At 53.4% G+C, this 27,650-nt stretch overlaps 1 protein-coding gene across 2 annotated transcripts; it reads right to left on the minus strand.

Annotated features, from left to right (window-relative positions):
* On the minus strand, nucleotides 1-23,594 carry PLCD1 (phospholipase C delta 1). Of its 2 annotated transcripts, none has more exons than XM_082745492.1 (15): nucleotides 23,149-23,594; nucleotides 14,867-15,031; nucleotides 10,692-10,920; nucleotides 4,040-4,169; nucleotides 3,714-3,945; nucleotides 2,921-3,122; nucleotides 2,672-2,816; nucleotides 2,443-2,592; nucleotides 2,192-2,350; nucleotides 1,814-1,973; nucleotides 1,516-1,632; nucleotides 944-1,122; nucleotides 718-850; nucleotides 492-641; nucleotides 1-364 (listed from the first exon to the last, which is right to left on the minus strand). In XM_082745492.1, exons 1-15 carry the CDS (start codon nucleotides 23,180-23,182, stop codon nucleotides 279-281), a joined length of 2,271 nt encoding a protein of 756 aa, XP_082601618.1. In that variant the 5' UTR covers nucleotides 23,183-23,594; the 3' UTR covers nucleotides 1-278. The 2 variants fall into 2 exon arrangements, with proteins under 2 accessions (XP_082601618.1, XP_082601617.1); XM_082745491.1 differs by lacking the exon at nucleotides 23,149-23,594 and adding an exon at nucleotides 18,102-18,288.
* Nucleotides 23,595-27,650: the final 4,056 nt, after the last annotated feature.

The following is a 27,650-nucleotide window of genomic DNA, read 5'->3' on the forward strand; positions in this document are numbered from 1 at the left end:
TTAGTCTTTTAACTTTTATAAAAAACCCTCAGCCCAGGGCCAGGCCAGAGGGCGGAGGGCTGCAGTGTTTTTCCTAACGGAACTGAGGAGAGCTCCAGGGACATGGCCAGCTCCTGGGACCCCAGAGAAGCAGCAGCACAGATAGGATGCTAGAGCTGAAGGCAGGGCGGGGCCTCTAGCTCCAAGTGAGAGGTTGGGAGCTGCCACAGCAGCCCTGTTCCTGGATGAGGACAGAGGGCCCAGCCTGCTTGGGGCAGCCCCCATCAGAACCCCCAAACCTAGTCCTGGAGAGACACCTTCACAAAGAGGGTGGCAGACGGGTGCTGGTCTCCATTCTTAGACAAGAGATGGACATGGCGGTATCCTGGCAGGGGATGGGCAGGAAAGAGAACACAGAGAGTTCCCATGACTCAGTGAGGCATCTTCGAGAGGCTTCCACGGCCCCAGCCCAGCTTCCACCTTGCCGTCCCCTCCCCTCAACAAACACTCACCTTGCTTGAGACTGCCCAAGGGGATGGTGCTCTGACCAATGAAGTCGTTCTTGGAGGATGCGTCATAATCCTCCACCACAAAGCGCACGAGGGCAAGCTCAGGCACGACCACCTCAAACTCAAACTCTGTGTCCCACCACGGGTTGAAACCTAGGAGTGCAAGCAGCACGTCAAGAGCGGGGACGCCAGCTCTGGGGGTCAGGCCCCACCCAGGCCCGGCAAGTACCGTTATTGGTGACTACAGCCGTCTGGCGGCTGGCCATGTCCCGGCCCACGCCGTGGATCTCCACCGTCACCTTGGGGTCCACAATTGAATTCTTATTCTTGTTGACTTTTGGCAACTGCTGCCCGGAGATTACCTGAGCAGAGGCAAGGGACAGAGGAGGGCTCAGGAGTAGCAGTGGGGAGGAGGGAGGCCCCTGGGCTCCCGTCCTGCGGGTGGCTGGCCATACCCTGACAGTGAGCCGCTTCCGGGTCCACCAGGGCCCCTGAGTCAGGGCACGTGAGTTAAAGGTAGAGTTCGGATCTCGCAGGAAGGCGGGCTTCAGCACGTACCCGCAGGCCCCGTTGTCCTGGAAGCGGCCCTGGTATACATCCATCTCTGGGCCAGGTGTTTGGAAATTCAGGGCCACTGTAGGCAGACAAAGCAGTCACGGGCTGTGGGCTGGCCTTGGGGGCCCTAGAGCCCGGCCTATTCAGGGTACACGGAGGACTTAGGGCCACACAGTGAGGCAGAAGCGGGGTCTGGCATCCCTTCAGTGCCTCCTGTCCTCCCACCCCCATCACTGACCCACACGAGCCTCACATTCCACTTCCGGTGTCGGAATTCAAAGGGCTAATGGGCTAACCAGGTGATGTCAGACCCTGACTTACTGGCGCGGGAATATGTCCAAACCAAGACTACCAGCTCCTAAGCCCACAAGTCCCTGTGTCTGGCCCCTGCGGGGTCCCCAGAGGCACCTGACCCCTGGCCCTCTGGACTGAAACCCTCACCCTGGCCTCCTCAGCCCCTGCCAGCCCATACCGATCTGGCAGCCCCCGTTCCACATCTCCACAGGGCTGTAGTTGGAGGAGTCCGTTCTCCACCCAGCAGGGTAGATTCTGCTCAGGTGATTGACATTGTGGCGCACTAAGCTGTTTCCTGAAAAGGTTGGGGGTGGTCAGAAGCGCAGGCCTCCTAGGGAGCACCCCCCCCCCGGCCCTGCCCCCATCTGGTAAAGCAGGGAGTGCCCCGTTCAGAGTCATGGAGCCAGGCTTGGCCCCGCCAGTCCGAATACTGAGACAGCCAGCCAGCACCCTGAGGGTGCCGGGCTGGGGCTCACCTGACTCTTGGAGCAGCCGGAGGGCGCGATTCTCGGAGAAGGACACCATCTCATAGAAAGCCTGCCCTGGGGTGCCAGGGCTGGAGAAGCCCCCAAAGTGGACACTCTTGCAGTAAATGACCATATCGGAGAGCTCCTTCACTAGCCTGAGCTTGTCCTCCTGGGGGCCATGGGGAGGCCCAGGTTAGATTCAGAGGATGGGGCAGGTGGGCACTGAGAGAGCCAGAAACCCAGACGCAGAGAGACAGAGAGGGAGACAGACAGAGAGAGGGGTGCAGAGGGTCTGAGTGGCAGCCACAGAGAACTGAGACAAGGCAAACATCCCATGATGGGGGAAGGCCCCAGGGCTGCCCCCTCCCCCACAGCTCCCCCTCGAACCCTGGGCTTGCGCTGCACACGGGTCCTCACGGCTTCGTCCTCCATCTCAGCAGCCTCGTCCTCATCAGACACGACAGTGGCTTCAGGGCCACCCTCCCCGCCAGGGGGCAGGAGCCCCCCAAGCTTCTTCCCCTTCAGCAAGATCTTCCCCTTCAGTTGCTAAGAAGGGAGGAGCCGTTCGTTAAGACCCAAGGGCCTCCCAACCAGTCCCCTTGCTCTCTCGTCTGGGTACCCCCATGCCCACTGCGAACCTCAGGGGAAGGCAGACTGGTGGTGACCCCGTCCAGCGGCCGGTCCAACAGCATGGGGCCCAGGATGGTGCGCAGGTGTCGCGCCATCACACGCTGCTGCTCCAGGCTGCAGTGATTCTCCAGGGACAGGATGACGGGGTAGGGGGACGCCTGGAGGCCCGAGGGCAGGTTAGGAGTGGAAGGACCGCCGCTACCACGTCCCTCCTCACCCGCCAGGGGCGCGCGCAACCTTGAAGGCGTAGTCCCGGATGGCCCTGAGCACGTCGCAGAGAAGGATCTTGGAGGTGAACGTGTAGCCGTGGTAGATGACCGGCTCCTGGTTGGGGCCGTCCCAGCAGTCGAGCTCCAGGCAGCGGCAGCCTTTGCACAGCGCCCTGCGGGTAGGCGTGGCGGCTAGGCCCTCCGTCCCCGCCCCCAGGCGCCAGGCCCCGCCCCCAGGCCGCCCGGACCCCGCCCCTGCCCCCTCCCCGGGCCCCACCGGATGTAGGCTTCAGTGCTGCTGGGCCCTGTGAGCTGGTCTTCCAGCAGGTAGGTGTTGTGCGAGGAGGACATCAGGTAGTGGCTGAGCGGCTGGCCCATGTCCTGGTAGACCCGCCGGTGTGCCAGGCTGAAGGCGCTGCCGTCGGCAGACAGCAGGTACATGAGGAAGCCGTCCTTGGTCATCTGCCGCTGCGCCTTGGCTGCGAAGGAGGACGCCAGTGCTCGTGAGAGCCCTTCGGGCCAGGCCAGCCACCTTCAGGAGACCTTCAGGGCGCCACCGCTCTGGGAGGGGAGCCCCCTGCTGTCCATGTCTCCCTGTCCTGAGCTGTTATCTCTCGGAGGCGGTGAGTGTGAGTCAACCATCAGCCTGTGACTACCCCAGAGTGGGGCCCTGTCTTCTCCTCGATCCCCCACACTGTGAGGCCCCCTGAAACCGGGGCCTCATCTCCTCCTCTGGGCCTCCAGACTGAAGCCCCTCCAAGACAGGGCCCCGTCCGTCCATCTCAAAGCCCCGCCCAGGGCGGAAGCAGGAAAAGGGTTTGCTTTCCCAGCCTCCTCTCTATTTCTGGAGGAGGAGTCCGCAAAACCCTCTGGAGAAGCAACCAAGAGAGGGCTAGTGATGCTGGAGCCCCGTCTCCCATCTGCTTACTTTCATGGGGCAAGCAGATACTGACCAGGGTGCCCCTCTGTTCCCTTGAGCTCCCTACCCTCGGGCTGTAGTCTCTCCAGGGGTCTCCCAGCCCGGTGTGGCCCCAGAGACTGCAGGCCACAGGCTGTAGCCAGGCTCTCACCAGTCTCACTGGGCTCATAGCGCTCAATGAGGGAGAGGGCCAGTGCAGGCCCTGCCGCCTCCTCCCGCTGCTGGTGCTGCAGGAACGTCACCAGCTTATCCACGGACAGCGTTTCCCTGGAGCCTGCCGCCTCCGCGAAGGTGCGGTCAATCTCCTCCCGCTGGGTCAGCATCTTGTAGAAGGCCTCAATCTCATCATCCTCCAGGGAGTCCGTCTGGGAGTGGTCACATTCCTGCCAGGTCGGGTGGGCAGGGCTCAAAGTGTGTTCCCCACTAGGGTCCCGGGACCCATGGCCACACAGACCCAGCCCTCACTCCCTGCCTCACCCTGAAGATCTTCCGGGCATAGCTGTCATCCACCTGGATGTTGAGCTCCTTCAGGAAGTTCTGCAGCTCCTTGAAGCTCATCTTGTTGTCCTTGTTTTTGTCAGCTTTTCGCAAGCAGGAGTGAATCCAGCTGGGCAAGAATTAAGGAAAGAACCCAGGAGCCGTGATATGCCCAAAGTCCCAGCTGTAGCTGGGTTGCAAGCCCAGGGTCCACTCCTGGGCCCAGATGGACTGAGATCACCTACAGACAAAGCTCCCTTCAGGCCTGCCATACTGCACACCAGCATTCCAGAGACAAGACCCAGTGGCCTCTTAGGAGGAAATGTTATATCCTATTAAGGGGGCTTTTTCCTATTTACTGGCTTCAAACCTTTTCACATTAAAAAAAAAAAATTATTTTCTCACTGGGAAAGCATTCACTATAGATAGCTTACCAAATGTAGAAAAGTAAACAAACAAATCCCCCGTGGTCTGGTCAACATTTCAAGATATGTCCTTCTGGTTTTCAACACATAAGTTAGCCAACCTGACTAAGCACCTGAGGCTTATTTTTACAAAAAACAGCAAACTTGAAGCCACAGATCTGAAGGAGAGTGTCTCACAAGCAAAAACAAAGCCTGCATCACATCCTCACAATGGGGGCTCTTAACCCCACTTCCCCATTATCTCTGGCCTCTCCCCCCTCAGACTTGACCTGGAGAAGTCAAGAAAAAGGACCTCCACAGTACATTCCAGAGAAATTAAAGAACAAAGACAATGAAAATAGTTTTTTAAAAACGACAGCAGGTTTTTAGAAGAAGTCACAAAGGAAACAACATAATTGATTCCATGTAAACTTTAAATAATTCTGAGGGTCAAATAAAGAAAAAATAAAGCCATCCAGAAAACACGATGACGACCCTAATAACTAAATGAGAAAAGGCCATAGGCTGACCTTTTGCAAACATTCTCAGTTATCAAAGACATTAACAATTTGCAAATGAGATGCAGTTCCTTAAACTCTAAGATCAGCACTTGAAAAGTCTATTATCCAGTGCAGGTAGGGGTGAGGTGACATGGACACTCCCATCTACCACTTGGATAAAGGAAATTGTTCAACCCTTGGGAACATAATGCAAAGACAGAGCTAAAGCTCGAAACCATTACATCATTGGCCTCATCAATTCCACTTCTAGGAATCTACTGGTAAGAAAATACTCTTGAATACCGAAAGCATTTAGGAACATAGTTCTTTGCAATGTTACTTATAGTAGTGAAAGACTGAAAATAAATGTTCAGCACTAAAAGAACAGATCACTAACTTAAAGGCATCAACTGCATATCACACAGTCACTATAGCTTTTACAGTAGAGGAGACTCTACTCACACAGGGAAAAAATTATGACATAATGGTACACAGAAAATAGATACAAATGTAAGATCTCCAGTATTTTTGGCAAGTGCATCATTAGGCAAATTGCAATGCAGAAAAGAAGATTGGGGGCAGAACCCAAATATTAGTAGTTTCATTTTGTCAGCCTTTAAAACTTCAATCTGGGACACCTGGGTGGCTCAGGTGTTTAATTAGGTGTCCTACTGTTGGTTTTGGCTCAGGTCATGATCACAGCATCACAAGATTGAACCTTGCCTTGGGCTCAGCACTCTTAGTGGAGAGTCTGCCTGGAGATTCCCTCTCTACCTCTGCCCCTCTCTGCACACATGCACACACACACACTCTCTCTCTCTAAAATAAATCAATAAATCTTTTTTAAAAATTAAAGAAAACTTGGGGCGCCTGGGTGGCTCAGTGGGCTAAGCCTCTACCTTCGGCTCAGGTCATGATCCCAGGACCCTGGGATCGAGCCCCACATCGGGCTCTGCTCAGCAGGGAACCTGCTTCCCTTCCTCTCTCTCTGCCTGCCTCTCTGCCTACTTGTGATCTCTCTCTGCCAAATAAATAAATAAAATCTTTAAAAAAAAATTAAAGAAAACTTCATAGCCATACTTTATGTATATATTTACATGAAAAAATAATTATGGCAGAATTCCAGGTTAAAAAAAAAATCAACTTCAGAGTAGTCCAGCCAAACATGAGGTCCTCATGCCAATGATTATTTAGCAGGCTGGGATGGCTTTATGATCTCAAGGGCTGGGCAACAGAACCCTCTGGAGGCACGAGACTGTTCACGGATAAGCAGATGCTACAGAATTGGATTTTTAAGAAAGCTCAAAATTAGGCAGAGGTAGCACTGAGAAAAAAATACTTAAAAATCTACGAAACGCTGAAAAGTAGAGTAAGGAAATGAAAAGAGCTCAAAGGATGTCCCTTAAAGCAGTTGGACATACACTACCAATGAATAATCAAAAAATGAAATTAAAGTAATTCCATCAAGTAGCCTCAAAATGAATTAAAATACTTAGGAATAATTTTTTTAAATGTATAGCTTATACTCTGAAAACTACAAAACAATGTTGTAAGAAATTAAGGAAGACCTAAATAAATGGAAAGATACCCATATTTAAGGATCACAAGATTTGATATTGTTAAATATAAGGAATACTCTTCAGATTGATCTACAGTTTCAATGCAATCTCTATCATAAAAATGCTGGCTTATCTGCAGAAATTGATCCTAAAATTCACATGGGACGTCAAGGGACCCAGAAGAGTCAAAACAATCTTGCAAAAAAGGAACAGGGGCACCTGGGTGGAGCAGTCCGTTAAGAATCCAACTCTTGATCTCAGGGTCATGAGATCAAGCCCTTGGAGTCTGCTTGAGATTCTCTCTTGCTGTCCCTCTGCCCCTCCCACTCCTGCTTACTCAGTCTCTCTCAAATAAATACATTAAAAAAAAAAAAATTTTGGAGAACTCACACTTCCTGATATCTAAATTTACAAAGTTACAGTGACCAAACTGTTGTGTGCTGGTGCAAGGACAGACATAGATAAATGGAATAAAACTGACAGCCATGAAAATAAACCCTCTTGAGGTGCCTGGGTGGCTCAGTCAGTTAGGCGTCTGCCTTCAGCTCAGGTCAGGATCCCAGGGTGTCCTGGGATCAAGCCCCTAATGGGCTCTCTGCTCAGTGGGGAGTCTGCTTTTCCCTCTCCTCTGACTTCTCTCTCACACTTATTCTCTCTCAAATAAATAAATAAAATCTTTAAAAAAGAAAAGAAAAGAAATCCTCATATTTACGGTCAATTGATTTTCAATGAGGGTGTAAAGACAAGTTCAACATGTGGTGCTGGGACAATTACCTACAGGCTAAAAAAAAATGAAGTTGAATCCCCCACATCCCACCACACACACAAATGAATTAAAAATGAAGCAAAGATCTAAATGTAATAGCTAAAATTATAGAACCTTTAGAAGAAAATAGTAAGAGTAAACATAAGTGATCTGGGGTTAAGCAAAGCCTTCTTAGATAGAACACCAAAAATCACAAGCCACAAAAGCAAAAAGCAGATGAATTAGACTTCACCGAAACTAAAAATTCATGCTTCAAATACCATCAAGAGAAGAAACCCCACACAATAGGAGAAATTATTTACAAAGCATAATTATGACAGGCCTTGTACCTAGTATACATAAACAATTCTTACAACTCAATAATAAAAAAACAAATAACCCGAGTAAAAACTGCACCACGGATGTGAATAGACATTTCTCCAGAGAAGATACAGGAGAAGCAATAAAAAACCAAGGCTCAAATTCATTAATCATTAGGGAAATGCAAATCAAAACCATGATAAGATACCAATCAAACCCCAAACCAAACCAAACCAAACCAAAAAAAACCCCCAAAAAACGTAGAACAAGTGTGTTGAGGACTTGAAGAAATTGGAAGCCTGGAGCATTGTGGGAGTAGAAAGTAGGTCGGATGCTGCAGAAAACAATATGGCGTGCCTCCAAAAACTTAAAGTAGAATTACCCTGTGATCCAGCAACTCTGCTTCTGGGCTATAGACCCCAAAAGAATTGAAAGCAGGGTCTCAGAGAGATGTTTGTGTAGCCATGTTCACAACAGCATTATTCACAACAGAAAAAGGTGGAAGCAACAGAAAAAAGATGGAAGCATGCCCACCAGTGGATAAATGAAAAAACAATATATGGTGTATGTGGACAGTGGAATATTATTATTTCACCTTAGAATGGGAATTCGGACATGGGCTACCACACAGATGAACCTTGAGGACATTTATGCTAAGTGAAATAAGCCACTTGCAAAAAGACAAATACTGTATGATTCTACTTGTCTGAAGTCCCTAGGGTGGTCAAATTCAGAGAGACAGTAGGCAGAATTGTGGCTGTGAGGGGTCAGGGCTGGGGTGTGGCGACTGGAGGTGGGAGAATGAGAAGTTGTTTAATGGGGAGAGAATTTCCGTTTTACAAGATGAGAAGGGTTGCATCTTACACTAACAATGTGAATGTACTCAACACAATTAAAACGGTTAAAGATGGTAAATCTTATGTTATGTAGATTTTACAAGTAAAGATTTTTTAAAAATAAATCCATTTTAAAAAGAGCTTAACAGGGGTACCTGGCTGGTTGAGTGGGTAGAGAGTGCAACTTTTTTTTTTTTTAAGAGTTTTAATTTATTTATTTTAGAGAGAGAGAAAGAGCATGTGAGAGGAGGGGGAGGGGCAGAGGTAAAAGAGAGAGAGGAAATCTCCAGCAGATTCTGCACTAAGCATGGAGCCTGATGTGAGGCTTAATCTCATGACGCTAAGATCATGACCTGAGCCAAAACCAAGAGTGAGACACTTAACTGACTGAGCACCCAGGTGCCCCCAAGCATTCAACTCTTGATCATAGGGTTGTAAGTTCAAGCCCCATGTTGGCTGTAGAGATTACTTAAAAACAAAATCTTAAAAAAAAATAAAAATAAAAAGTGGGCAAAGGATCTGATAGGTATTTCTACAAATGACCGATAAACACCTGTAAAGACGAATGCCTGGGTGGCTCAGTCATTAAATATCTGCCTTCAACTCAGGTCATGATCTCAGGGTCCTGGGATTGTGCCACACACCTGGCTCCCTGCTCAGCGGGAAGCCTGCTTCTCCCTCTCACATTCCCCCTGCTTGTGTTCCCTCTCTCAAATAAATAAATAAAATCTTAAAAAAAAAAAAAAAAAACATGTAAAGACTGCTGACACCATTAGCTATCAAAGAGATGCAAGTTGAGACCACAATGAGATACAACTTCACACCTACAAGGGTGGTTAGGATAGAAAAGTAGTAATGATAGTAACTAGCCTTAGCAAAGATGTGACAAACTGGACCCTCATATATTCCTGGTGGGAATGTCAATTTCCTTGTTGGAAAACTAGAAGTCACTCAAAAGGTTAAACATACATGCAGTTACCATAAGGCTTGTAAATTCTAGGTATGTACTACACAAAACTTCTGCACAAGTGTTCATAGCAGCATTAATTCATAAAAGCTCCAGAGTGAAAACCCCACCATCCATCAACCACTGGTTGCATAAATAAAATGTGGAACAACCACACCATGGAATATTATTCAGCCATAAGAAGGAATGAGGTACTGATCGACACTACAACATGGATTCACGTGAAAAACAAGCTCCATGAAAGAAGCCAGTCACAAAAGACTATGATTCCATTTATATGAGATGCCCAGAAAAAGGCAAACATAAAGAGCCAGAAAGAAGATTAGTGATTGTTGAGGGCTGGAGGATTATGGGGAAATGAGGCCTGACTGCTCATGGGTACAGGGTTCCTTTTAAGGTGATGAAAGTGTTGTAAAATTACTTACAACCCTGTGAACATACTAAACAGCATTGACGTGTACACTTTAAGCAGGCGAATCACATGGTATGTGTATTATATGCCAATAAAACTGTCGTTAAAATAAAGGAACTGAAGCTGGTTCCACCCTAATCCTCTGTACCAGAAGTCTGACCACTTTGAACCACAGGCTAGTGTGCTATTGTGCATCCAGATGTAGAAGTGAATTTGTTTTAAGCCTATAGGCTGACCTGCACATGAGGCCCTGGAAAATTTGACCATTCCCCAAAGAATGGCACAGGGGGTACCTTGGCCTTCCAAATTCCCAGATGGAAATATGTAGTAACTCCGAGAAACAGTCAAACACTCAAGACTCCGTCTCACATGGAAACTGCTGCCATTAGCAGGACTCTGTGCTGGTTAAGGGGGGAGAAGAAGGGACAGCAGGGGCTGCACTGAGTAGACCAGAGGTACCTGCTTCCCTTTATGTAAGGACTGAACTGTGCTCCCCCAAAATTAATATGTGGGAGCGCTGCCCCCAATATGATGGCATCGGGATGAGTCATGGGGGGCTTATATAAGGTCATGTAATTCATAATAGAATTACTGCGCTTATAAGAGGAGACACCAAAGAGCTTGCCTGTCACTCTCTCTGCCATGGGAGGACACTGTGAGCTGGCAACCACTCACGAGCCAGGATGAGAGCTCTCGCCAGAACCCAACCACTCTGGCACCCAGACCTCAGGTCTCCAGCCTCCAGAACTGTAAGAAGATCCATGTCTGTCGTGTAAGCCACCCACCCAGCCTCTGTTATGTCAGTATGATGGCCCAGGCTCAATATCTTCCATAACCAGGCTGCCCTGGCCATGACCACGGCCAGGATCCACAGGCTAGGCCAGGACCCACCACCACTAGAAGGATACTGCTGCAGCTTCTGCCTCTGGTCCATGGAGCCCGAGTGATGGATGATCTTGCGCAGACCCTGTACCCAGTGCTGGGCCTCCGCCGGCGATGGTGCAATGAGGTCTAGTGTGTTGCGCTGGTCCTTGAAGACCACAGAGAAGCAACGATCCTCGGGCACATCCCGGGCGAACTTCTCCATGCCCTCTGTGCGGTGCCCCTTCCGCACCTCCTGAATGTCCTCAATGGAGACTGCAAGAAGGGGATAGGTGGCAAAGAGAGCTGCGAGGCCTGTCCCCACCCCTGGTGTGGCCAAAGCACAGCATGGGTACCCAGAGCCAAGGCTGGAGCTCAGGCCTGGATCCAGAGACAAGGAGTGGGGTGGCAGGACAGACAAGGGGAACACAAGGGAGGAAGGAGGACAGAGACTGAGGTGGAGGAGGAATGTGAGACACAGCTGTGATGGGTAGGAGAAATACGGGGAGGGGGGTGGGGAAAGCGGGAAAGACTGACGCTAGAGAAGGGCACCTGGGACCCCAGGCCCTACTGTTTCCAGATGGAGGGAGGAGGGCCCCTGAGAGAGTACTCAGGCAGGGCAGGGCTTTTAGAGATGGGGAGAGATCATTCTGGAGCTTGGGGCCTGTGACCGATAGGATACATACCCTCCAGATCATACGTGACTTTGGGCCTTTGGGGCATCTTCCCTGCAGGCCCCTCCCCTGACCCTGCAGGAGCCTGGAGCCACACTCAGGCAGCCCTGGCCCTGGGCTGTGGGGCCACAGGGAGAAGTGTGTATGCTGCAGCACAGACCCGACCTTGGCCTGTGTGTGTCTGTGTGTGTCCTGATCAGGGAACCCCTTGGTAGGAAGAGTGCGAGAAGGCTCTTGCCCTCTAGGACTCAAGTGGTGGCCCTTAAGGATCTGAGAGAGTCCATCATTCTGCCCTTAGGAACTGAGGGGAGAGCCCTCCTCTCACATCCAAGCCTTCCAAGCTTCAGGGAGCAGCAAGACTGCCGCCTGCCCACCACCAACCTCCCGACCTCCCAGGGTGCCCTTCCTGGCCTGGCTGGGAGCCAGTCCCCCCAGCTGGGCTCATGCTAAGCTGCTCAGCGTCAAGGTCCTGAGCCATCTCTCTGTCCTGGGTCCTAGCCCAGCTCCAGCTGCCAAGCTCTCCTATGCCTGTCTGCACCCCGAGTGCCCAGAAGCCTCCTATGTACCTGCAAGCCCCAGGGGAAGGGAGGTGCCCAGCCTGGGCAGCAGGCTCCTAGAGTGGGGCACGGGAGCCTCAGGCAATCTGGGGTGCAGGGGATGTCCCTGCTTAATGCCTGCTAGGCCCAGACTAGCTGCTGCAGCCCTGGGCTGGGAGTGGAAACAGGAAACCGGAGCCAGGCAGCTCCCAGGCTGCCAGCACCCCCACCTGCACCAGAGAAAGAGTCCAGACACCCGCACTGCTGATAATGCCTGGAAGCCAGAATGGAGGGACAGGAGCAGCAGCAGGATCAGGGAAAACTTAGGGAGGAGGGAGCAGAGAGAACTGGGGCGCTGTTCCCCTCCTCCCTCACCTGGCCTCAGGCTCCCCGGGGGGGGGGGGAGAGCATTTGGGGACAAGGGTCTCACTGCTCCACCAGAGAAGGGCATCAGCCAACAGGTATGCTCAGCCCAAAAGCCAGCTCGGTGTCACTCTGAGCACATCCCGCCGCACCCATCCCCTCAGCAGCCCCTCTGGTGAGGTCAGGCTGCTCACTCATGCCCCTTCCTCGTTCTTGCCCCTGCACCTTGGCTCATGTGAGTCTCCATCCTGGAAGGCCCCTCCTGCCCTTGTGCCCACAGTCCTCCTAGTATGAGGGGCTCATCTCTCCAGCTCAGGTCCCCTACTCCTCCTGTCTCTGCCCCCATGCCAGCCGCCACCCAGTGCCAGGCACACAACGGGGAACCAGGCATATGTAGTGGCTGGTGGAGGGGGTGACTCTCAGGAATCCCCAGAGCTCAGAGAGTGAGATTCCCTTTCCCACCGTGCCGCACCCCCACCAGTGTCTAACAGGAAGCCCCATTATCAGGGCAGAGACCCATGAAGGAGCCTGGCTGGGGCCACCAACAGACAGAGCCGAGGTCTGGGTCACTCCCAGGCTGTGTGACTGACACATATTCGGGTGGCTTTTGGAGAGAACTTCAGGCTCTGTCTGCTTTAACCCTACCCTGCCTGGCTCAGAAACCTTCCATGGTCCACAGCCCCAAAGCCCCAGCCCAGCTCTCCCTATCAAACCCTGATCCTGTCCTGCCTCACCTCTGACCCTGCCACAGGCAACACAGCCAGTAGACAATACTTTCTCAGGTTTCTGCCCAGTGTCCTGAGGCCCAGTGAACCCTTCCTGGGCACCTCCCATCCTCCTGTCCCTTCTCCCATCTGGAGCTTGTCACCTGTGTCTGGTTGCCCTCCCCAGTGGGCTGCCCCTGCCCCTTCTCCCCCTCTCCCCACCACGGCCAAGGGCGGGGGGGTGGGGGGGAGTCTGGGTTGGGTGAAATTCAGGTACCAGATCTTTCCACATTGTCCAGTACAATAGCCGCCAGCCACACATGGCTATTTAAATACAAAGCAGCTACAATTCAGTACAATTAAGAATTCAGTTCCTTAGTCACACTAGGCACATCTCAAGGGCTCAATGGCTACAGGTAGCTAGAGACACCCATATTGGACAGCATAGATATAGAACATTTCTTTCTTTCTTTTTTTTTTTTTAAAGATTTTATTTATTTATTTGACAGACATCACAAGTAGGCAGAGAGGCAGGCAGAGAGAGAGGAGGAAGCAGGCTTCCTGCTGAGCAGAGAGCCCGATGCAGGACTCGATCCCAGGACCGTGGGATCATGACCTGAGCCGAAGGCAGAGGCTATAACCCACTGAGCCACCCAGGCGCCCCGATATAGAACATTTCTATTATCAAAGAAAGTTCTTTTGGGTAGCATTGGTCTAAAATATTCACACTAGGGTGCCCGGGTAGCTCAGTAGATTAAGCCTCTGCCTTTGGCTCAGGTCATGATCTCAGGGTCCTGGGATGGAGTCCTGCATCAGGCTCTCTGCTCAGCAGGGAGCCTGCTTCCCCCTCCCCCCTCTGCCAGCCTCTCTGCCTACTTATGATCTCTCTCTGTCAAATAAATAAATGAAATCTTTAAAAAAATAAATAAAATATTCTCAGTAAAGATGCAGTGGGCACTTCTCATTTTACAGAAATTTTTTTTTTTTTAAGATTTTATTTATTTATTTGACAGACAGAGATCACAGGTAGGCAGAGAGGCAGGCAGAGAGAGAGTAAGGGGAGCAGGCTCCCTGCTGAGCAGAGAGCCCAATTCGGGGCTCGATCCCACAACCCTGGGATCACGACCTGAGCCGAAGGCAGAGGCTTTAACCCATTGAGCACCCCTCATTTTACAGAATCTTTAGGGCATTCTGTGTTAAAGGCAGGTAACCAGCACAGCTTCTTTCTCTGGGAGGACTCTGGAGGCGCTCTCCATTTGCAGGGTCTTTTCTAAAGCTTCCAGAAAATCCTCAGACCCAACACCCTCCAGGGAGCTGCCCAGCTAAGGCCTCTCTCCACTCTACTCTACCTCTTTGCTATGGCCCCAGTCCCAGGAAGGCACTGCCTTCTGCAGCCCCACCTCACATCCTGGCCACTGATACCCGGAAGGGCCTTATCTGCCCCGGACTTTGGGCTTGGCTTTTGGCCTCACTATACCTGGAGTCCTAATCCACCCAACTTCCCTCCTTCTCACATGGGTCTGGGTGGATACCCTGTGTGTTCAGACAACATGATCCAGCAACCTCCCTACTCCTGAGCCTGGCTTTCCCACCTGTGGTCACAGTTATGTATCCCTACCCTCAAAAGGCTTTAGCCTCTCCATCTCTGGTCCTCCATGACTGCCCTCTCCGGCCCAGATTAGGCCTCAATAGTCCCTTTGGTGATTTAAAGAACTCTTCTCCCCCATCCTTGCCAGCTTGCCAGCTTTAGTTTCCCTGTATTTGGTCCTGGTTGTGTGACCGACCTGGGCACCAACAGGCCAGGCCTGGGTGTCCCCATTTGTGGTACTGGTCCAGGATTGACCTCCCCACCCCCATCCCCTGCCCCAACCAGCATCCAATTCCCCATGCAAGCACAGGGTCCACACTCTGCCCACCCCTCCACCTGCAGCCATGAGACACTCACACAGCTGGGATTCTGGGGTCCGCATGACCTTGCGCGACTCCTGCCAGATGGTCTTGCAGTCTTCCTGCAACTTGTAGAAACGTTCTCGCCGCCATGAGTTGGACTTCACCTTCAGGAGCTGGCTGCCCTTTAGCAGTGCCTGTAGGTCCTCATCATCCTGTAGGCCTAGAGGGTTACAGCTGGTGAGTTGCCACTTCCTCTGGCGTCCCTGCTGTCTCAGGCCCCATGCTAACTACTCCCACCTCTGGGCCCTCTTGGAGAAGGGTCCCATTTCTCACCATCCTCCGCTCATGGTTCCTTCTCCCACCTTCACCCATGCGCCAACCTGATCCTGGAGCCCTGCCTCCTCCAAGAAGTCATCTCTGACTGCCAGCCAAGGCCATGCAAACCTTAGGACACCCACCCACTCACTTGTGACCTGTCATCCACAGCTGAATGGAGAAGGCGAAGCAGCTAATTCAAGAACACCTGAGAAATGCCTGAGAAATGGCCTGACTTTGGAAAACAAAACGTGCCCCTCCTCATCATACTTAGGGGTCAGAGTGATCTGAAGGAAGCTGGGACCAAAGTAACAGGCCAAGCAGGAACAAAAAGGTTCTAGAGTTGTAGTTCTTGGAGTCAAGGTTATGGTTGCTGTAGGACCCTTGTGCCCATCCCTGTCACCCTCACCCCTGCTGCTCCCCTATCCTGACCTCCACCTACTTGAGTAGGTCTCTGATCCTTGCCCCCAGAAGAGACAGATAAGCCCACTGTGGCCCAAGTTTGGCCTCTGGGATGCCCCTGGCTCTCCCCGCCCACCCCATCTCTGAGTGTCCTGGATCTGGGACTCTCAGGGAATAATAGCCCCAAAGCACAGTGCAGCCTTCCTAGCAGCTGAGGCAGGACCCAGCGGCCCAGGGCCCTAAGCAAGGATCAGACCCTAGCTGCAAGGCCTCTCCTGCTCAGCTATCTTCAGAGTCCCGGGCTGGCCTCCACAGCCTGGGCTCCCAAAGATACAATGCCCTTTGCCCTAACAGGTCCAAGCAAGAGGTACCAAAGGGGCACTAGGCCTGGCGCCCCAGGCACCCTCATCCCCTCATTCCCCAAACAGAGTCTGTATGAACTGTGTGATCAAGGAGAGACAACTCCCCATCTCAATGATTCATCAATATAATACAGAGATAGATGCATCTAGATCCATATCTATCCACGGAGCCAGATCAGTCCAGCAGCCATCTCTGCTCAGAGCTGGTTGGCCATCTCACCTCACTCTATCCCCAGAACTAAAACTATGTGGCCCTTCAGCAATCCTTATCCTTCTGCTCCAGCAGAGCGGTGGCATTGGGGACCATGTGGGTCCAATCGGAGGGGCCTGTGACGAGGTCTATAAGCTTTTCTTTTCTGAGCCCAGATCCACAGTCCGACAGGATCTCCCCACTCCCCAACCCCACCAGCCTGGCCCACATACCCACAAGACAAAGGAAACCTTTTGGACCGCTTCCCCCAGGCCTCAGCCACCTATACCCTCTCTATCCCTCCCCAGTCTCCTGCCACCACTAGGGACAGAGCCCAGTGCTAAACCCACACACACCCCCTCATGGCTTTAGGCAGCTCTCCTCCCCCTGCCTCTGTTCCCCCATCAGCCCTGGGTGAGAACAGCATCAGAAGAAGCATCTGTGGGTCTCCTCAGAGGTGACAGTGTGATGTGCCTTCTTTTTTTGTTCCAAGTTTCTGCACACTTCTGGGAGACCCCTCTGTCTTAGTATGAGCAGCCTCCCTTCAACCCCAGGGGAGGTTCAGTGGAGCTGAGAAGGGCTATAGGATGTCCTATACTGCTGGCTGTGTCTGGGGCACTTGGAACAAAAGGAAGGGAGTTCCCAGATACCAGAAGGGAGTCCCTCAGCCTCTGCTGGGGCATTCCATTGTCCTTTCTGAGGCTGAAGTATAATCGGCAGGGAATCTCCTCACCCTGGCCTGCCCCTGGCCCCCAAAGCTGGGCACTCATTAGGACAAGCCATGGCCAACAACACAGATGGTAATGGGAGAGGAGGTTGGAAAGTGGAAGGTGAGCCCCACCCTCCGGTTCTGGAAAACACCGTGGGGAGATGACATGTTCATCCTGTCCTGGAGCCAGGCTGTGGCCTTGTCTACGGTCAGGCAGAGATAAGTCCCCTGTTTGCCGACATGGTTTCCGGAACACGGACCTCAGCCCCAAGGTGGGCCTTGATAATAGCCACTGCCTTCTGGGCCATTAGAGGACCTGGGCAGGCACCCTCACCTCTGAATCTCATTGACAGCTGGCCCTTTTATTTCTGAGGCTTCTGGTGTGGAGTCCTGTCCCTGTACTGATGCATAATGGAGACAAATTGGGTCTGTACCCCACAGCCACACAAAGCTACACAGTTACACACTGCCACACTCAACACACAGTGCCAAAACATCATCACTATGATAATCATAGCAGCTACCATCAGATTCATGGCCAATACTTGAATAAGATACCATTCTTAGCACATGTATTTAATCCCCCCAACAACCTGAGGAGGAAAGCACTATCATTACTCCCATTTTACAGATGAGGAAACTGAGGCTCAAGGAAGTTACACTGTGGAGTCAGGACTCCAAAGCCTGCCCAAGGGTTAGTGCTAGGAAACATTACCTTATGCAAGTCCCGGCTCAGGCACACTGAGTAATGTCAGAAAATCCACATAACACATATGTAACACAGAACCAGTCACCCGGGTCACCCACTGTTGATCTGTCACCCTCAGTCAGTCAGGGCACTGAGCATCACACTGGACCACACAAGTTCACACCAGTGCCACAATGTCACACACTTGGTCACACAGTGTTACCAATCATCATTGCTGCCAGTGGCCCCACGTACCACATGAGGGACAGAATCACCACTAGGTTATCACACTTGGCATTCACACTTACACAGCATCACATTGGATCACAGTCTCAGAAAATCATCTCATTGGGTTACACAGTCATACCAGTTACACACTGAGCCACATAAACAGGAGGGGTGAGGGGTGGTAAGGGGTGGGGGGCTTTGGAGTGGCTCAGGTAGATGAGAAGTAACCAGTCCCCCGCGCCCCGCCCCCCGAAAACACTCCACATGCCACCCCTGCAAAAACAGAAGTACTCACAGAAGTACTAAACTGGTCCAACCAAAGGATCAAAGGAACATAGTCTACATCCTGCCCTAGCTGCCTTCTCAGCAGAGCTCCGTGCTCCCTGCGGTCCTTACCAAGCCTCTGCCCATTGAGCGCTGCCACCTTGAGGCTCTGCTCCTGCAGGTAGAGCTCTCTGGAGCGGCTCCGGCTCGGGAATCCTAGGCATTGCATGACGCTCCCCACTGCCTCTGGGACACCGAGCCTGACCCGGGCAGCGCAGCCTCTAGAAAGCCCTGGCAGTGGGGGCGGAACTACAGCCCTGGAGTGATGCACAGCGGCGCCCGGGCGTGGAGGGGCGGAGTCAGAGCCCAGAAGGAGGGGCCAGCACGGAGGGGCGGAGTCTCGGCCCTAGAGACGGGGCGTGAGAGAAATCAGGGCTAAAAGGGGCGGAGGCCGACCCCAGGAGACGTGGCCAGTCCGGGAGGGGGAGGACCTTTGTTCCTGGGGGGTGCGGCAAGGGCCGACTCCAGGATAGGAGAGGAGGAGCCAAAACCCAAGAGGCGGAGTGGGACAAATCTGTAACCCAGGAAGCTAATCAGTGGCGAAAGCCAAAACCCAGAAAGCGGATAGGGGACGGAGCCACAGCCAGAGGTTGGGGTGGGTGGCGGGGGAAAGACGCACGGTCTGGGAGGCGAAGTGCAGGCAAAGCCTCACTCAGGAAGCCGACCCAGGACGGAGCTAAGGCCCAGAGGGCGACCCGAGGAAGGGCCCCGCGCTGAAAACTCGGGGTTCGGGCAGGGAGGGGCGGAACCTCAGCTTTGGAGTTGGTGTCCCACCAGGGGGCGGTGTCCACCGGGGACGTGGCCCGAGTCGCGAATTCGAGACACCTGCTGGGGGCCGGGCGGAGGACGAAGCTTGAGTGAGATTGAGCAGAGGAGGGGAGATCGGGTAGCGGCGGCCTGGGTGGTCAAGTCTGTAAGGACGGGATGGGGCGCGGTCAGACGGAGCCGGGGATGAAGCCTGGGGCAGACCACCAAGCCCGTCAAATATTTTACTTCAATTACTCAACGAATTCATTGTAATTCAGCAGGCTGTTGCCTCACAGGCAGACTTGTTTCCTTCTCACAGTTTCTCCACCCGAGTGGGGTAATCTCCAAGGTTCCAAATGCGAATGGAATTCTTGAAAAAAAAGGCTGATCTTAAAATGAGTCCATTAACGCAGGCTTGCTTTGATGAATAGATGAGAACTACTGCAACTTTATACAAAACTGTGCTGCCAGTGTGCTCGGGAACAGTGGGACCTTTCATGTAAGTTACAACTTCTCTTTCATGCACCCAGCCCCTACTGTGTGCCAAGGTCAGGACACCACCCAGAGGCCTGACTCACCCCTCTCTTTCACTCTCTGCCTCTGAATAGTTCCTCCACTTTACTGCTGCCCCAGTCACCAGCACTGGCAGTGAGTCACCGGCAAAGCCAGCCATTAGCACGGCCAAGCAAAGCAACACTAACAATAAACTGGAGTGACTTGGGTCGTGCGGCAGAGAATAAATCAAGAGAACATGTGTTAGTGTAGATGAGCTGAAATATGGGCACAAGCAAGTTGTTCCTCATGTGGAGGGGGAGGAGGCAGAGGGTAAGGCAAACCTGTTTTAGAGAAATCACACAAGGGTTCTCATCCAGAAGATCAAGGACCGCCCCCACCACAGCCCCACACCAAAGATCTATGGATAGAATCACATCTCAATATAATTTGCTTCCTTTGAGTTCTCGTGTATTTTATTCAATGTATTTAAAAACATGACCCTGGGATGCCTGGATGGCTTAGTCTGATAAGTGTCTGCTTTTGGCTCAGGTCACAATCTCAGGGTCCCAGGATCCCACCTGGAATCATCTGGCTTCCTGCTCCGCAGGAAGCCTGCTTCTCCCTCTCCCTCTGCCCCTCCCCCTACTTCTGTGCACACACTCTCTCTCATGCTCTCTCTCAAAATAAAAATAAATAAAATCTAAAAACAAAACAAAATAAAATAAAAACATGACCCCAAGGAGGGGCCCACAGGCTTCATCTGACTGCCAAAGTGACCAATGGCACAAAATGTTAAGATCAGTGTAGATCAGTGTGTGTCTGTGGGGTACGGGCCTGGAACCTCAGGCACAGTTTGGAAACATAATTGAGGTGATAAGGGGCTGGCCTCCCCAGCTTGCTATGATGGCTCTGGAACCATTATCTCTTGGGGGTACTGGCTCTTTTGCTAACCCAGAGTTCCTATGCCAATCTGCTTTCTCTTCACGACGTCTCCTGTAAACTGCGTGTTGCTATGCCATGGGGGGACAAAAAGGGCCCAGAGAGGCAAAGAGATGTGCTCTGGGTCAAAACATTTATAAATAGAGGCCAAATGAGGACTGGAGCCCGGGCCTCCTGGGGCCAAGATGAGCCCCTCCCACAGCCTGCCTTCCACTTTTACAAATGCTAGTTTTGACAGTGGGGCAGGGTGGATTCAGGGCAGGTAGAGTTAGTGAAGGTGGACCTGTTCTGCAAGGGGAGGGCCTGTGATGTAGTGTCCTTTGGGGTATATGTGGAGACCTGCTGGTGAGGCCAGTGCTGGTCTGGCTAGAATAGAGACAGCAAAGGTAGTGAAGTAGGGGAAGGAAGCCAGGAGACTGGAGCATCAGTCTGAGGGCTTCCCAGAGACACCAGAATGAGCCCCTTGGTTCTTGAGCCCTGTTCTGGGCAGATTTTTCCTAGCAAGGGACTCCCTTACAGTGCCCCCCTCATCTCCCAAGAATGAACAGGGCATGATCCCTTGAGGGTGGGCCTCCTGCAGCAACACAGCCGCTACCAAGCGCTAGGCACTGTTCCCATTGCCTTATATGTGTGACAGCATTCAGTCCTCACAGCAAGCCTATGACATCAGTAGTGTTCTTGTCCCTTATTTCACTGAGGAAACTGAGGCACCAAGAAATCAAGGGATTTGTCCGAGATGAAAAAGTCAAGGCTTAGGAGTACCTGGGTGGCTCAATGGGTTAAGCCTCTGCCTTCGGCTCAGGTCATGATCTCAGGGTCCTGGGATCGGGCTCCCTAGGGAGCCTGCTTCCCCCTCTCTCTGTGCCTGCCTCTCTGCTTACTTGTGATCTCTCTGTCTCTGTCAAATAAATAAATAAAATATTTAAAAAAAAAAAGAAAAAGAAAAGAAAAAGTCAAGGCTTGAACTCAATTCGCCTCTAGAACCCATGCCTGTAGACTACACTGCATCTGGGGTGAGGACGTAAAGGACAGCTCATATCCAGGGAGGCTCTGTGGCAGACTGCCAATCACCCAAGCCACATGTTCGGTGCCATAGGGCCCCAAATCTGAAAGGGGTACAGACTCCAATGTGCAGTGTGGACACCCTGGAATGGCACAGAGCAGGGTATAGTGACCACCTCTTCCTGCCATCAACTCCCCTTGCCAGGCTCTTGCTTCCTGATCTGGTTTGCAGGAGGGACCGAGGCAATTAAGGGAGGTGATTCTGGGTGATGACCTTGAAGTGGCAGGGTCTGCAGATTGCAGTGTCCCTGACGGTCCCTCAGGAGGGGCTGGACAGAGTGAGGCATGTGGGAGGCATATCTCAAAGAGAATGGGCCAAACCCACGCTACAGTGCCTCCACATAGCTTCCTCTCCAGGGAAGACACCAGGGGAGAAAGACCGGACAAAGGCACAGACGCCCGAGGATGGAGCCCATTCCAACAAGAGCTGTGTCAGAGGCGACCAGAAAGGGCTTTTAGGAGATCTGAGGGTGAGACAGACCCAGAAGAGGTGGCACTCTGCAGGACAGACAGCACTGACTAAGGGACGATGAGAGAGAAAGCAGAGGTTTCCACTGTGGTCCTCTGAGCCATCCAGACTCCCTTCCTGCCAGTTTGGCAGGAGCACTAAAGACACCTCTGGTCTGAGAAGAGGAAGCACTGGAAGGGGCAGGAGTCCCATGACCCAGGTGGATGAGGTTACCTTGAGGAGCCCAGGCCAGTGGTGGGAGGGTCACAGCTCTGGGCCCTGAATAAGATCTCTCTGGGCCATGGACACTAGGAAACGTAAGACAGACCAGGGGCTGGCTGAAAAAAACATCTCCTATCCCCCTGAATTCCAGGGGGTCTCTAGTGGGCAGCTGGAGGTGTCTGCCTTTCTCTTTTCTATTATCTTCATGTATGGCTTGGATGGATAAGGGGTGGGCACTAAGTCTCCAACCCCAGGGATCCTAGAAAACAGGGAGATAGGGTTAGGCAGTGAGTGTATGGCCTAAGGGGCAGGGTTTGCTGAACTGGCAGATGATCTCAGAAATCAGGAGGACAAAGCACCCTTAAAAGTGAGTGAGTCCCCAGGCTAGAGCAGAGAGATGCCAGACCAGGTTGGGGGGCCTGACCTGCCAGAAGACCTCCAGGCTCTGCAGTGGGAAGCTGCTCTTTCTCCTGGAGGGACAGCAATGCGGCAAAGACTGTTCCCCGGTGGGTCAGAGGGACAAAGGGTGGAGCTGCAGGCAGTTCGAAGTGATACTCAGCCAGTCCGCCAGGAGAGTGCGCAAACGGGAGGATCCGGCTGCTGCTTGCAGCTTGGGCATCGCTGACTCCGAGTTCTGCGCCGAGCAGTTGAAGCTGCCCAGCCCGACCTCAGCCAACCTGGCGCACCTCATCTCCTACCTCAGCTCCCCCAACCCCCCGCCACACCCACGCCCACTGACGCGGTCCAGGCACGCCTGGACTTTGGGGAGCCTCTCCAGCCGGGCCGGGACGGTGTGGGGGAGAACTTGGTTATTCGTGGATGCTAGTTCCGTCCCTCCACGGCCCTTCGGTGCACGGTGGACCATGGAGCCCAGGCTTCTGAGACAAGAAGGCAGAATCCTTGAGGCGGGGTCTGGGGGTCGGGGGTCGCCTTTCCAGAAGTCTTCAGAGCCGCACCCCCACCCCAACCACCACCTCGGGCCAGATCTGGGGGACAAGCCTGGAGACGCCCAAGGTCTTGCCTGGCAGCCCCACCCCGAGAGTCCTGTGCCGAGATTTCCCCTAGTGCAACAAAGGAGCTGAGAGGCGGGCCCGGGGCGGGACGGAGGGCGGCCGAAGGAACTGGGGTCCCCGGCCCAGGCCAGCGAACGGCTTCTCGCGGGGTCGGCCCATGCAGGGTCCACCCGCACGCCAGCCGGGAACTCACCGTGCAGGGTCAGGAAGTCCCGGCCCGAGTCCATGCCCAACGGGCGGCGCAGCAGGAGGGGCGCCGCGGGACACACGTGCGCGGCGACTGCGCCGGCAGCCTCGGGTCCGAGCGGAGTGTAGTGGAGGGACCCGAAGGGACTCCGGTGGGAGGAGACCGGAGGTGGGCCGGGGAAACCGCCCCGCCCCCCGGGCCCGCCAACGCGCGCCTCTCCCCGCCCCCTCTTGGGGATCGGGGAGGGCAGAAGCTGGGGCCAGCAGCCCGGCCAACCCCTGCCGGGGCTAGTGGGCGCGCCTCGGCCAGAAATAGCCGGATTCCTCCCGCTTCCTCTGCCGCCGCCACCCACAGGCCGTGGGCCCTGTCATTACAGCGGGAGGCCCGGCCCCACGCCCTACTTGTGGGCGCCTCTCCGGGTTTGGGGTGCCGCTGGAAAGAATCTTCCCCGAATGGCGTCATTCGGGGAAGGGACAGCGTAACTTCCGACGCCCAGCCGGGGTGCTGCGAAAGGGAGCCTGGGCGTCCTGGCGTCCACCCGCGGCTCCCCGGATCTCTGCTTTTTCTGCAAAGTGGGTGCACGGGCATGGGTTAGGAGGTCCTTAGAGAGGTATGCCTAAATCTTGTCCGGAGGATGGTCCTCTCCTCTCTTGATGAGAAGTTTCCAATACCAGGAGTGCCTTTGGTGAGGGCTGGGGCGCAGGCAGGGAAAGCTTACAGGGATTGGGTGCAGGGAACTCACCTTTTAGACTAACCCCAAACCCCTGGTGATCTGTACAGCAGAGTGGTGGGACAGGACCTAAGGGTGGGTTACATTTCTAAGGTTTCTTCTTTGGGTGGCCTCCCAAGGGGCTGTCGGAACGAAGGGCCCCTAGGACCCTCCATGGAACGCCCCCTCCTTGCTCCCCCTCAACTCTTGTAACCCAGATACCCCCTTTATAGGGTACCCATATACGCCCAGGGAAAGTCCAGGAATCCTGCTGCCCACCACCCTTTGGGAAAGTCCCTTGGAGAGCCCCTAGAAGGCCTCCCAGGATGAAGGGTGCTGGGCCCACCAGTGAATTGCCCAGATTTCCTGAGGGCTGATAAAGCCATTGTGAGAGTCTGGTAGAAGTCAGTTGGACCCCTTGCTCACCTTAACCCCTCCTCTTTCCGTTACAACCAGGCCTTGAATACCTCAGGTAAGGATGTAAGCCACAGGGTGGTCTTCCTATTCTGAGGGTCGAGACTGGATCAGGACTTTGGGACATCGGAGAGCCCACTCCCTCCCAATGCCTCTCCTCCACATAGAGGGTCTAGCGTTCATTCTGGTGGGCCTGTCCCTCAGTAAGAGTGCCCCTGGTCCTGGCAGACCTGTCAGAGCCCTCCTTGGTTACCCTTCCAGTCAGGGATAAGCAAATCCACACTGGCAGGCCTGACTTTCGAGTCCTGGGGGGCGGGGGACACGGGTGATGCGGGGAGGGTGAATGAGGGGGTTCTTACTCTGCCCTCACCTATCTCCCTCCCTCCCTCTCTCTCTCTCTCTCCATCCTAGGGTAGGGTATATGACAAAAGGCCTGCCCTCTGGGGGCCTCTGACTTTCCTGGGGGCCTTCAAGCCTCTCTACTCAGCATGTTGGGTCTCCTCACGCCCTGCCCCTTTTCTGAGGCAGAGACGCGATGAAATTCTGACACCAGCAGTTGCCTTGGCTTCATCTCAAGCATCATTCCTATTGATCCACGTCACCTCCCAGCTCCGAGCCCCAGCCTCCAAACTAGGGCATTATTTGGCACTGTGGCCTCTCCCTCTGCCCCAGATGTCTGTGGGGGGGTGGGGGCTGCCGCCAGGCCATTCCTCTAGTAGCCCGAACCCTACCCCTCAGGTCCTCTTCTGGCACAGGGCCCAAGCTGAAGCCTCCTCCCTCCCCTGAGATGGTTAGGCGTGGCTGACTCAGAGCTGGCACAAGCCACCAGGTTCTGCCGGAATAGAGGGCGGGACAGCGCCCTGCTCAGAGAAGACAGGCTGCTGCCCTGCCCTGCTGCTCCATCCAGCACTCCTGCACTCTGGGATGGTCCTTGCTTCCTCCGTCCGCCCCTCACCTCTTCTGTGAGTGACTAGATGCCTTTTTGGGGAGGGGCTGGAGGGCCAAGCAAAAGGCTTTGTACCTCCAACGGCAGAGTTGCTGGCTTCTGCTCCCTTGGCCCTAAACAAGCAGGGCCCTCTGTGGGCCCAGCCCTGGTCCTGGCCAGGCGCCTTAATTCCTCTCCCCAAAACCCAGCTCCCGGTATCCTCTGCAAAGTGCCTTGAGATCCTGGTGACTCACAGGCTCAATGTGGAGAGAAGGGCCGCACATGCCCAAAGCTGTGTTGTCCTATGGTGGAGTTTCAGACATCCCGTCATCTCAGCTGGCCCTCCTGTCTTCAGTGTGTGTGTGAGGCTGGGTGCAGGTGGGGACTTCTGGGATGACTGGGGACAGGGAAGACCTAGTGAGACCCAATGTTAGGGTTGTGCCTATGCTTCCCTTGGCCCCTCTGGCACTCCCCCCGCCCCCCAGAGGCCCGGGAGAGGGAGGATCAAAGCAGGGAATGTCAACTTTCAGGACAGTCAGGCTCCTGGTGTGCTTCAGGGATCGCCCAGCCCAACCTTTCCCCCAGAAATGCAAACCCAAGCAAGCCTGAGTAGGTGAGGTAGAGGAGGTTTCTTCTGTCCCTCCTGGTCTTTGGAGCCCCTGTCCCAGGGCACAGGGATGGGGATGAGGGGCTGTTTAAATCTGTGGTGCCCTTTCCTGCTGTGACACTTTGAGAAAACCCTTTCATTTCTGTGATCCCCATAGTCAGGAGCTGTGGTCGCCTTCGGAATCCACTGAAACCACAGATGCTGGCTACCAAGTACTGCTGGATGGACTTACGCTGGCATCCGATGTCTCCACAGCGGTCCCCTCCCTGGTCTCCTCTGCTGCACCTGGTGGTCACAGAGCCCAGCCTCAGGCTCTCCGTCTAAGGGTCTGCCCCTGATGCTTACCAGGGCTGGAAAACCCCATCTGAATCCCCTCCCAGAGGGTCCTGGACCCAAAGCCAGACGCACCAATAGGGAAAGCAGAGGCGGCCTCTCCCAAGGAAGCAGCTGTGGCAAGTGTGCATGCTCAGATCATACCAGGATGTCAGTCCTGATGGTGCCGGGATCTTGGATGCTGGGATGGACCGCAGGGTGTCTGGGCCCGCTGGTTATCCCAGGATGATATGGAACGACGTGGGGTTACTTTTCCATAATGACATTTGTGGGATTTTATTGTGTATTTGCTTGTGAATGTAACTGTGACATTTATTTGAACACAGACTAAGTTCCAGTACTCACCTCCACCCTATCCAACCCCAGAGGCAGAGTCTAGGGCTTGGTGTGGGGGAATAGTCAGGAGACTGGCCCTCAGACCCTCCTCTGAGGGAAGAGGCACACTTAAATCTGTGAAGCCAAGAAGACACTGCTCTGCTATTTCTTTGTTCAACAAATATTTATTGGGCACCTACTACGTGCTAGGCACTGTTCTGAAGACTTGGGAATCACCAGTGAACAAAATATACCTCCAACCCCTGCCCTTCTGGAGCTTGACTTTTTTTTTTTTTTTAAGATTTTATTTATTTATTTATTTGACAGCTCACAAGTAGGCAGAGAGGCAGGCAGAGAGAGAGGGAAGCAGGCTCCTCACGGAGTGGAGAGCCTGACATGGGGCTCGATCCCGGGACCTTGGGATCATGACCTGAGCTGAAGGCAGAGGCATTAGCCCACTGAGCCACCCAGGCGCCCCTGGAGCTTAACTTCTAATGGGAAGGAAAGAGACACCATAATGAACATGAGAAGTGAATTGTGTGGTAGATTAGAAGGTGTGTAGGATAAAGGCATTCGGGAATCAAAGAGGGTTCAATTTTAGATAGGTTGGATTTCACAGGGAAAGTGACAAAGACTTGTAGTAAAGACTTGAGCAAAGACTTGTGGGCAAGAGAATGGGCCATTTGGAGATATCTGGTGAAGAGGATGCCAGGCAGAGGGGACAAGACATGCCGACGCCCTGCATCAGGTTCTGTACTGGACGTGGAGTCTGTTTAAGATTCTCTGTCTCCCTCTGTACCTCCCTCCACAACCTCCCCACTTAGAAAAAAAAGAATCACTCCGCCTGCAGGAAGAAGGAGCATCAGGGAGGGGCAAGGGCTGAACCAGGGAGCTCAGTGAGGATGCTCTCGCAGTAGTAACTCGGGTGAGGCAGATGGTGGCATAGAAATTCGAGATGCCTTCAGATAACAGAGGCAAGATGTCCAGTATATGATGGATATACAAATCTGGGGTTTTGGAGGGAGATGAGAGCTGGGAATAAAATTTGGGGTACAACGGAAACCATGTTAAAAACGCCCATCATGGGACACCTGGGTGGCACCTGGTCATGATCCTGGAATCCTGGAATCGAGCTCCATGTCGGACTTTCTGCTCAGTGGGGAGTCTGCTTCTCCCTCTTCCACCCCACCCCCGCCCCACTCCTG

Source organism: Mustela nivalis (assembly GCF_964662115.1).
Source record: "Mustela nivalis genome assembly, chromosome: 1".
Classification (NCBI taxonomy): domain Eukaryota; kingdom Metazoa; phylum Chordata; class Mammalia; order Carnivora; family Mustelidae; genus Mustela; species Mustela nivalis.

What these genes read in the sequence shown, in the direction of transcription:
- PLCD1 (XM_082745491.1), bottom strand. Translation starts at nt 18,198, where the DNA reads ATGCAATGCCTAGGATTCCCGAGCCGGAGCCGCTCCAGAGAGCTCTAC. An exon ending in CTATGAGCCCAGTGAGACTG is followed by an intron (nt 3,123 to 3,713) that starts GTGAGAGCCTGG and finishes CCTCCTTCGCAG; the next exon opens with CCAAGGCGCAGCGGCAGATG. An exon ending in TCCGGGACTACGCCTTCAAG is followed by an intron (nt 2,593 to 2,671) that starts GTTGCGCGCGCC and finishes TCGGGCCTCCAG; the next exon opens with GCGTCCCCCTACCCCGTCAT.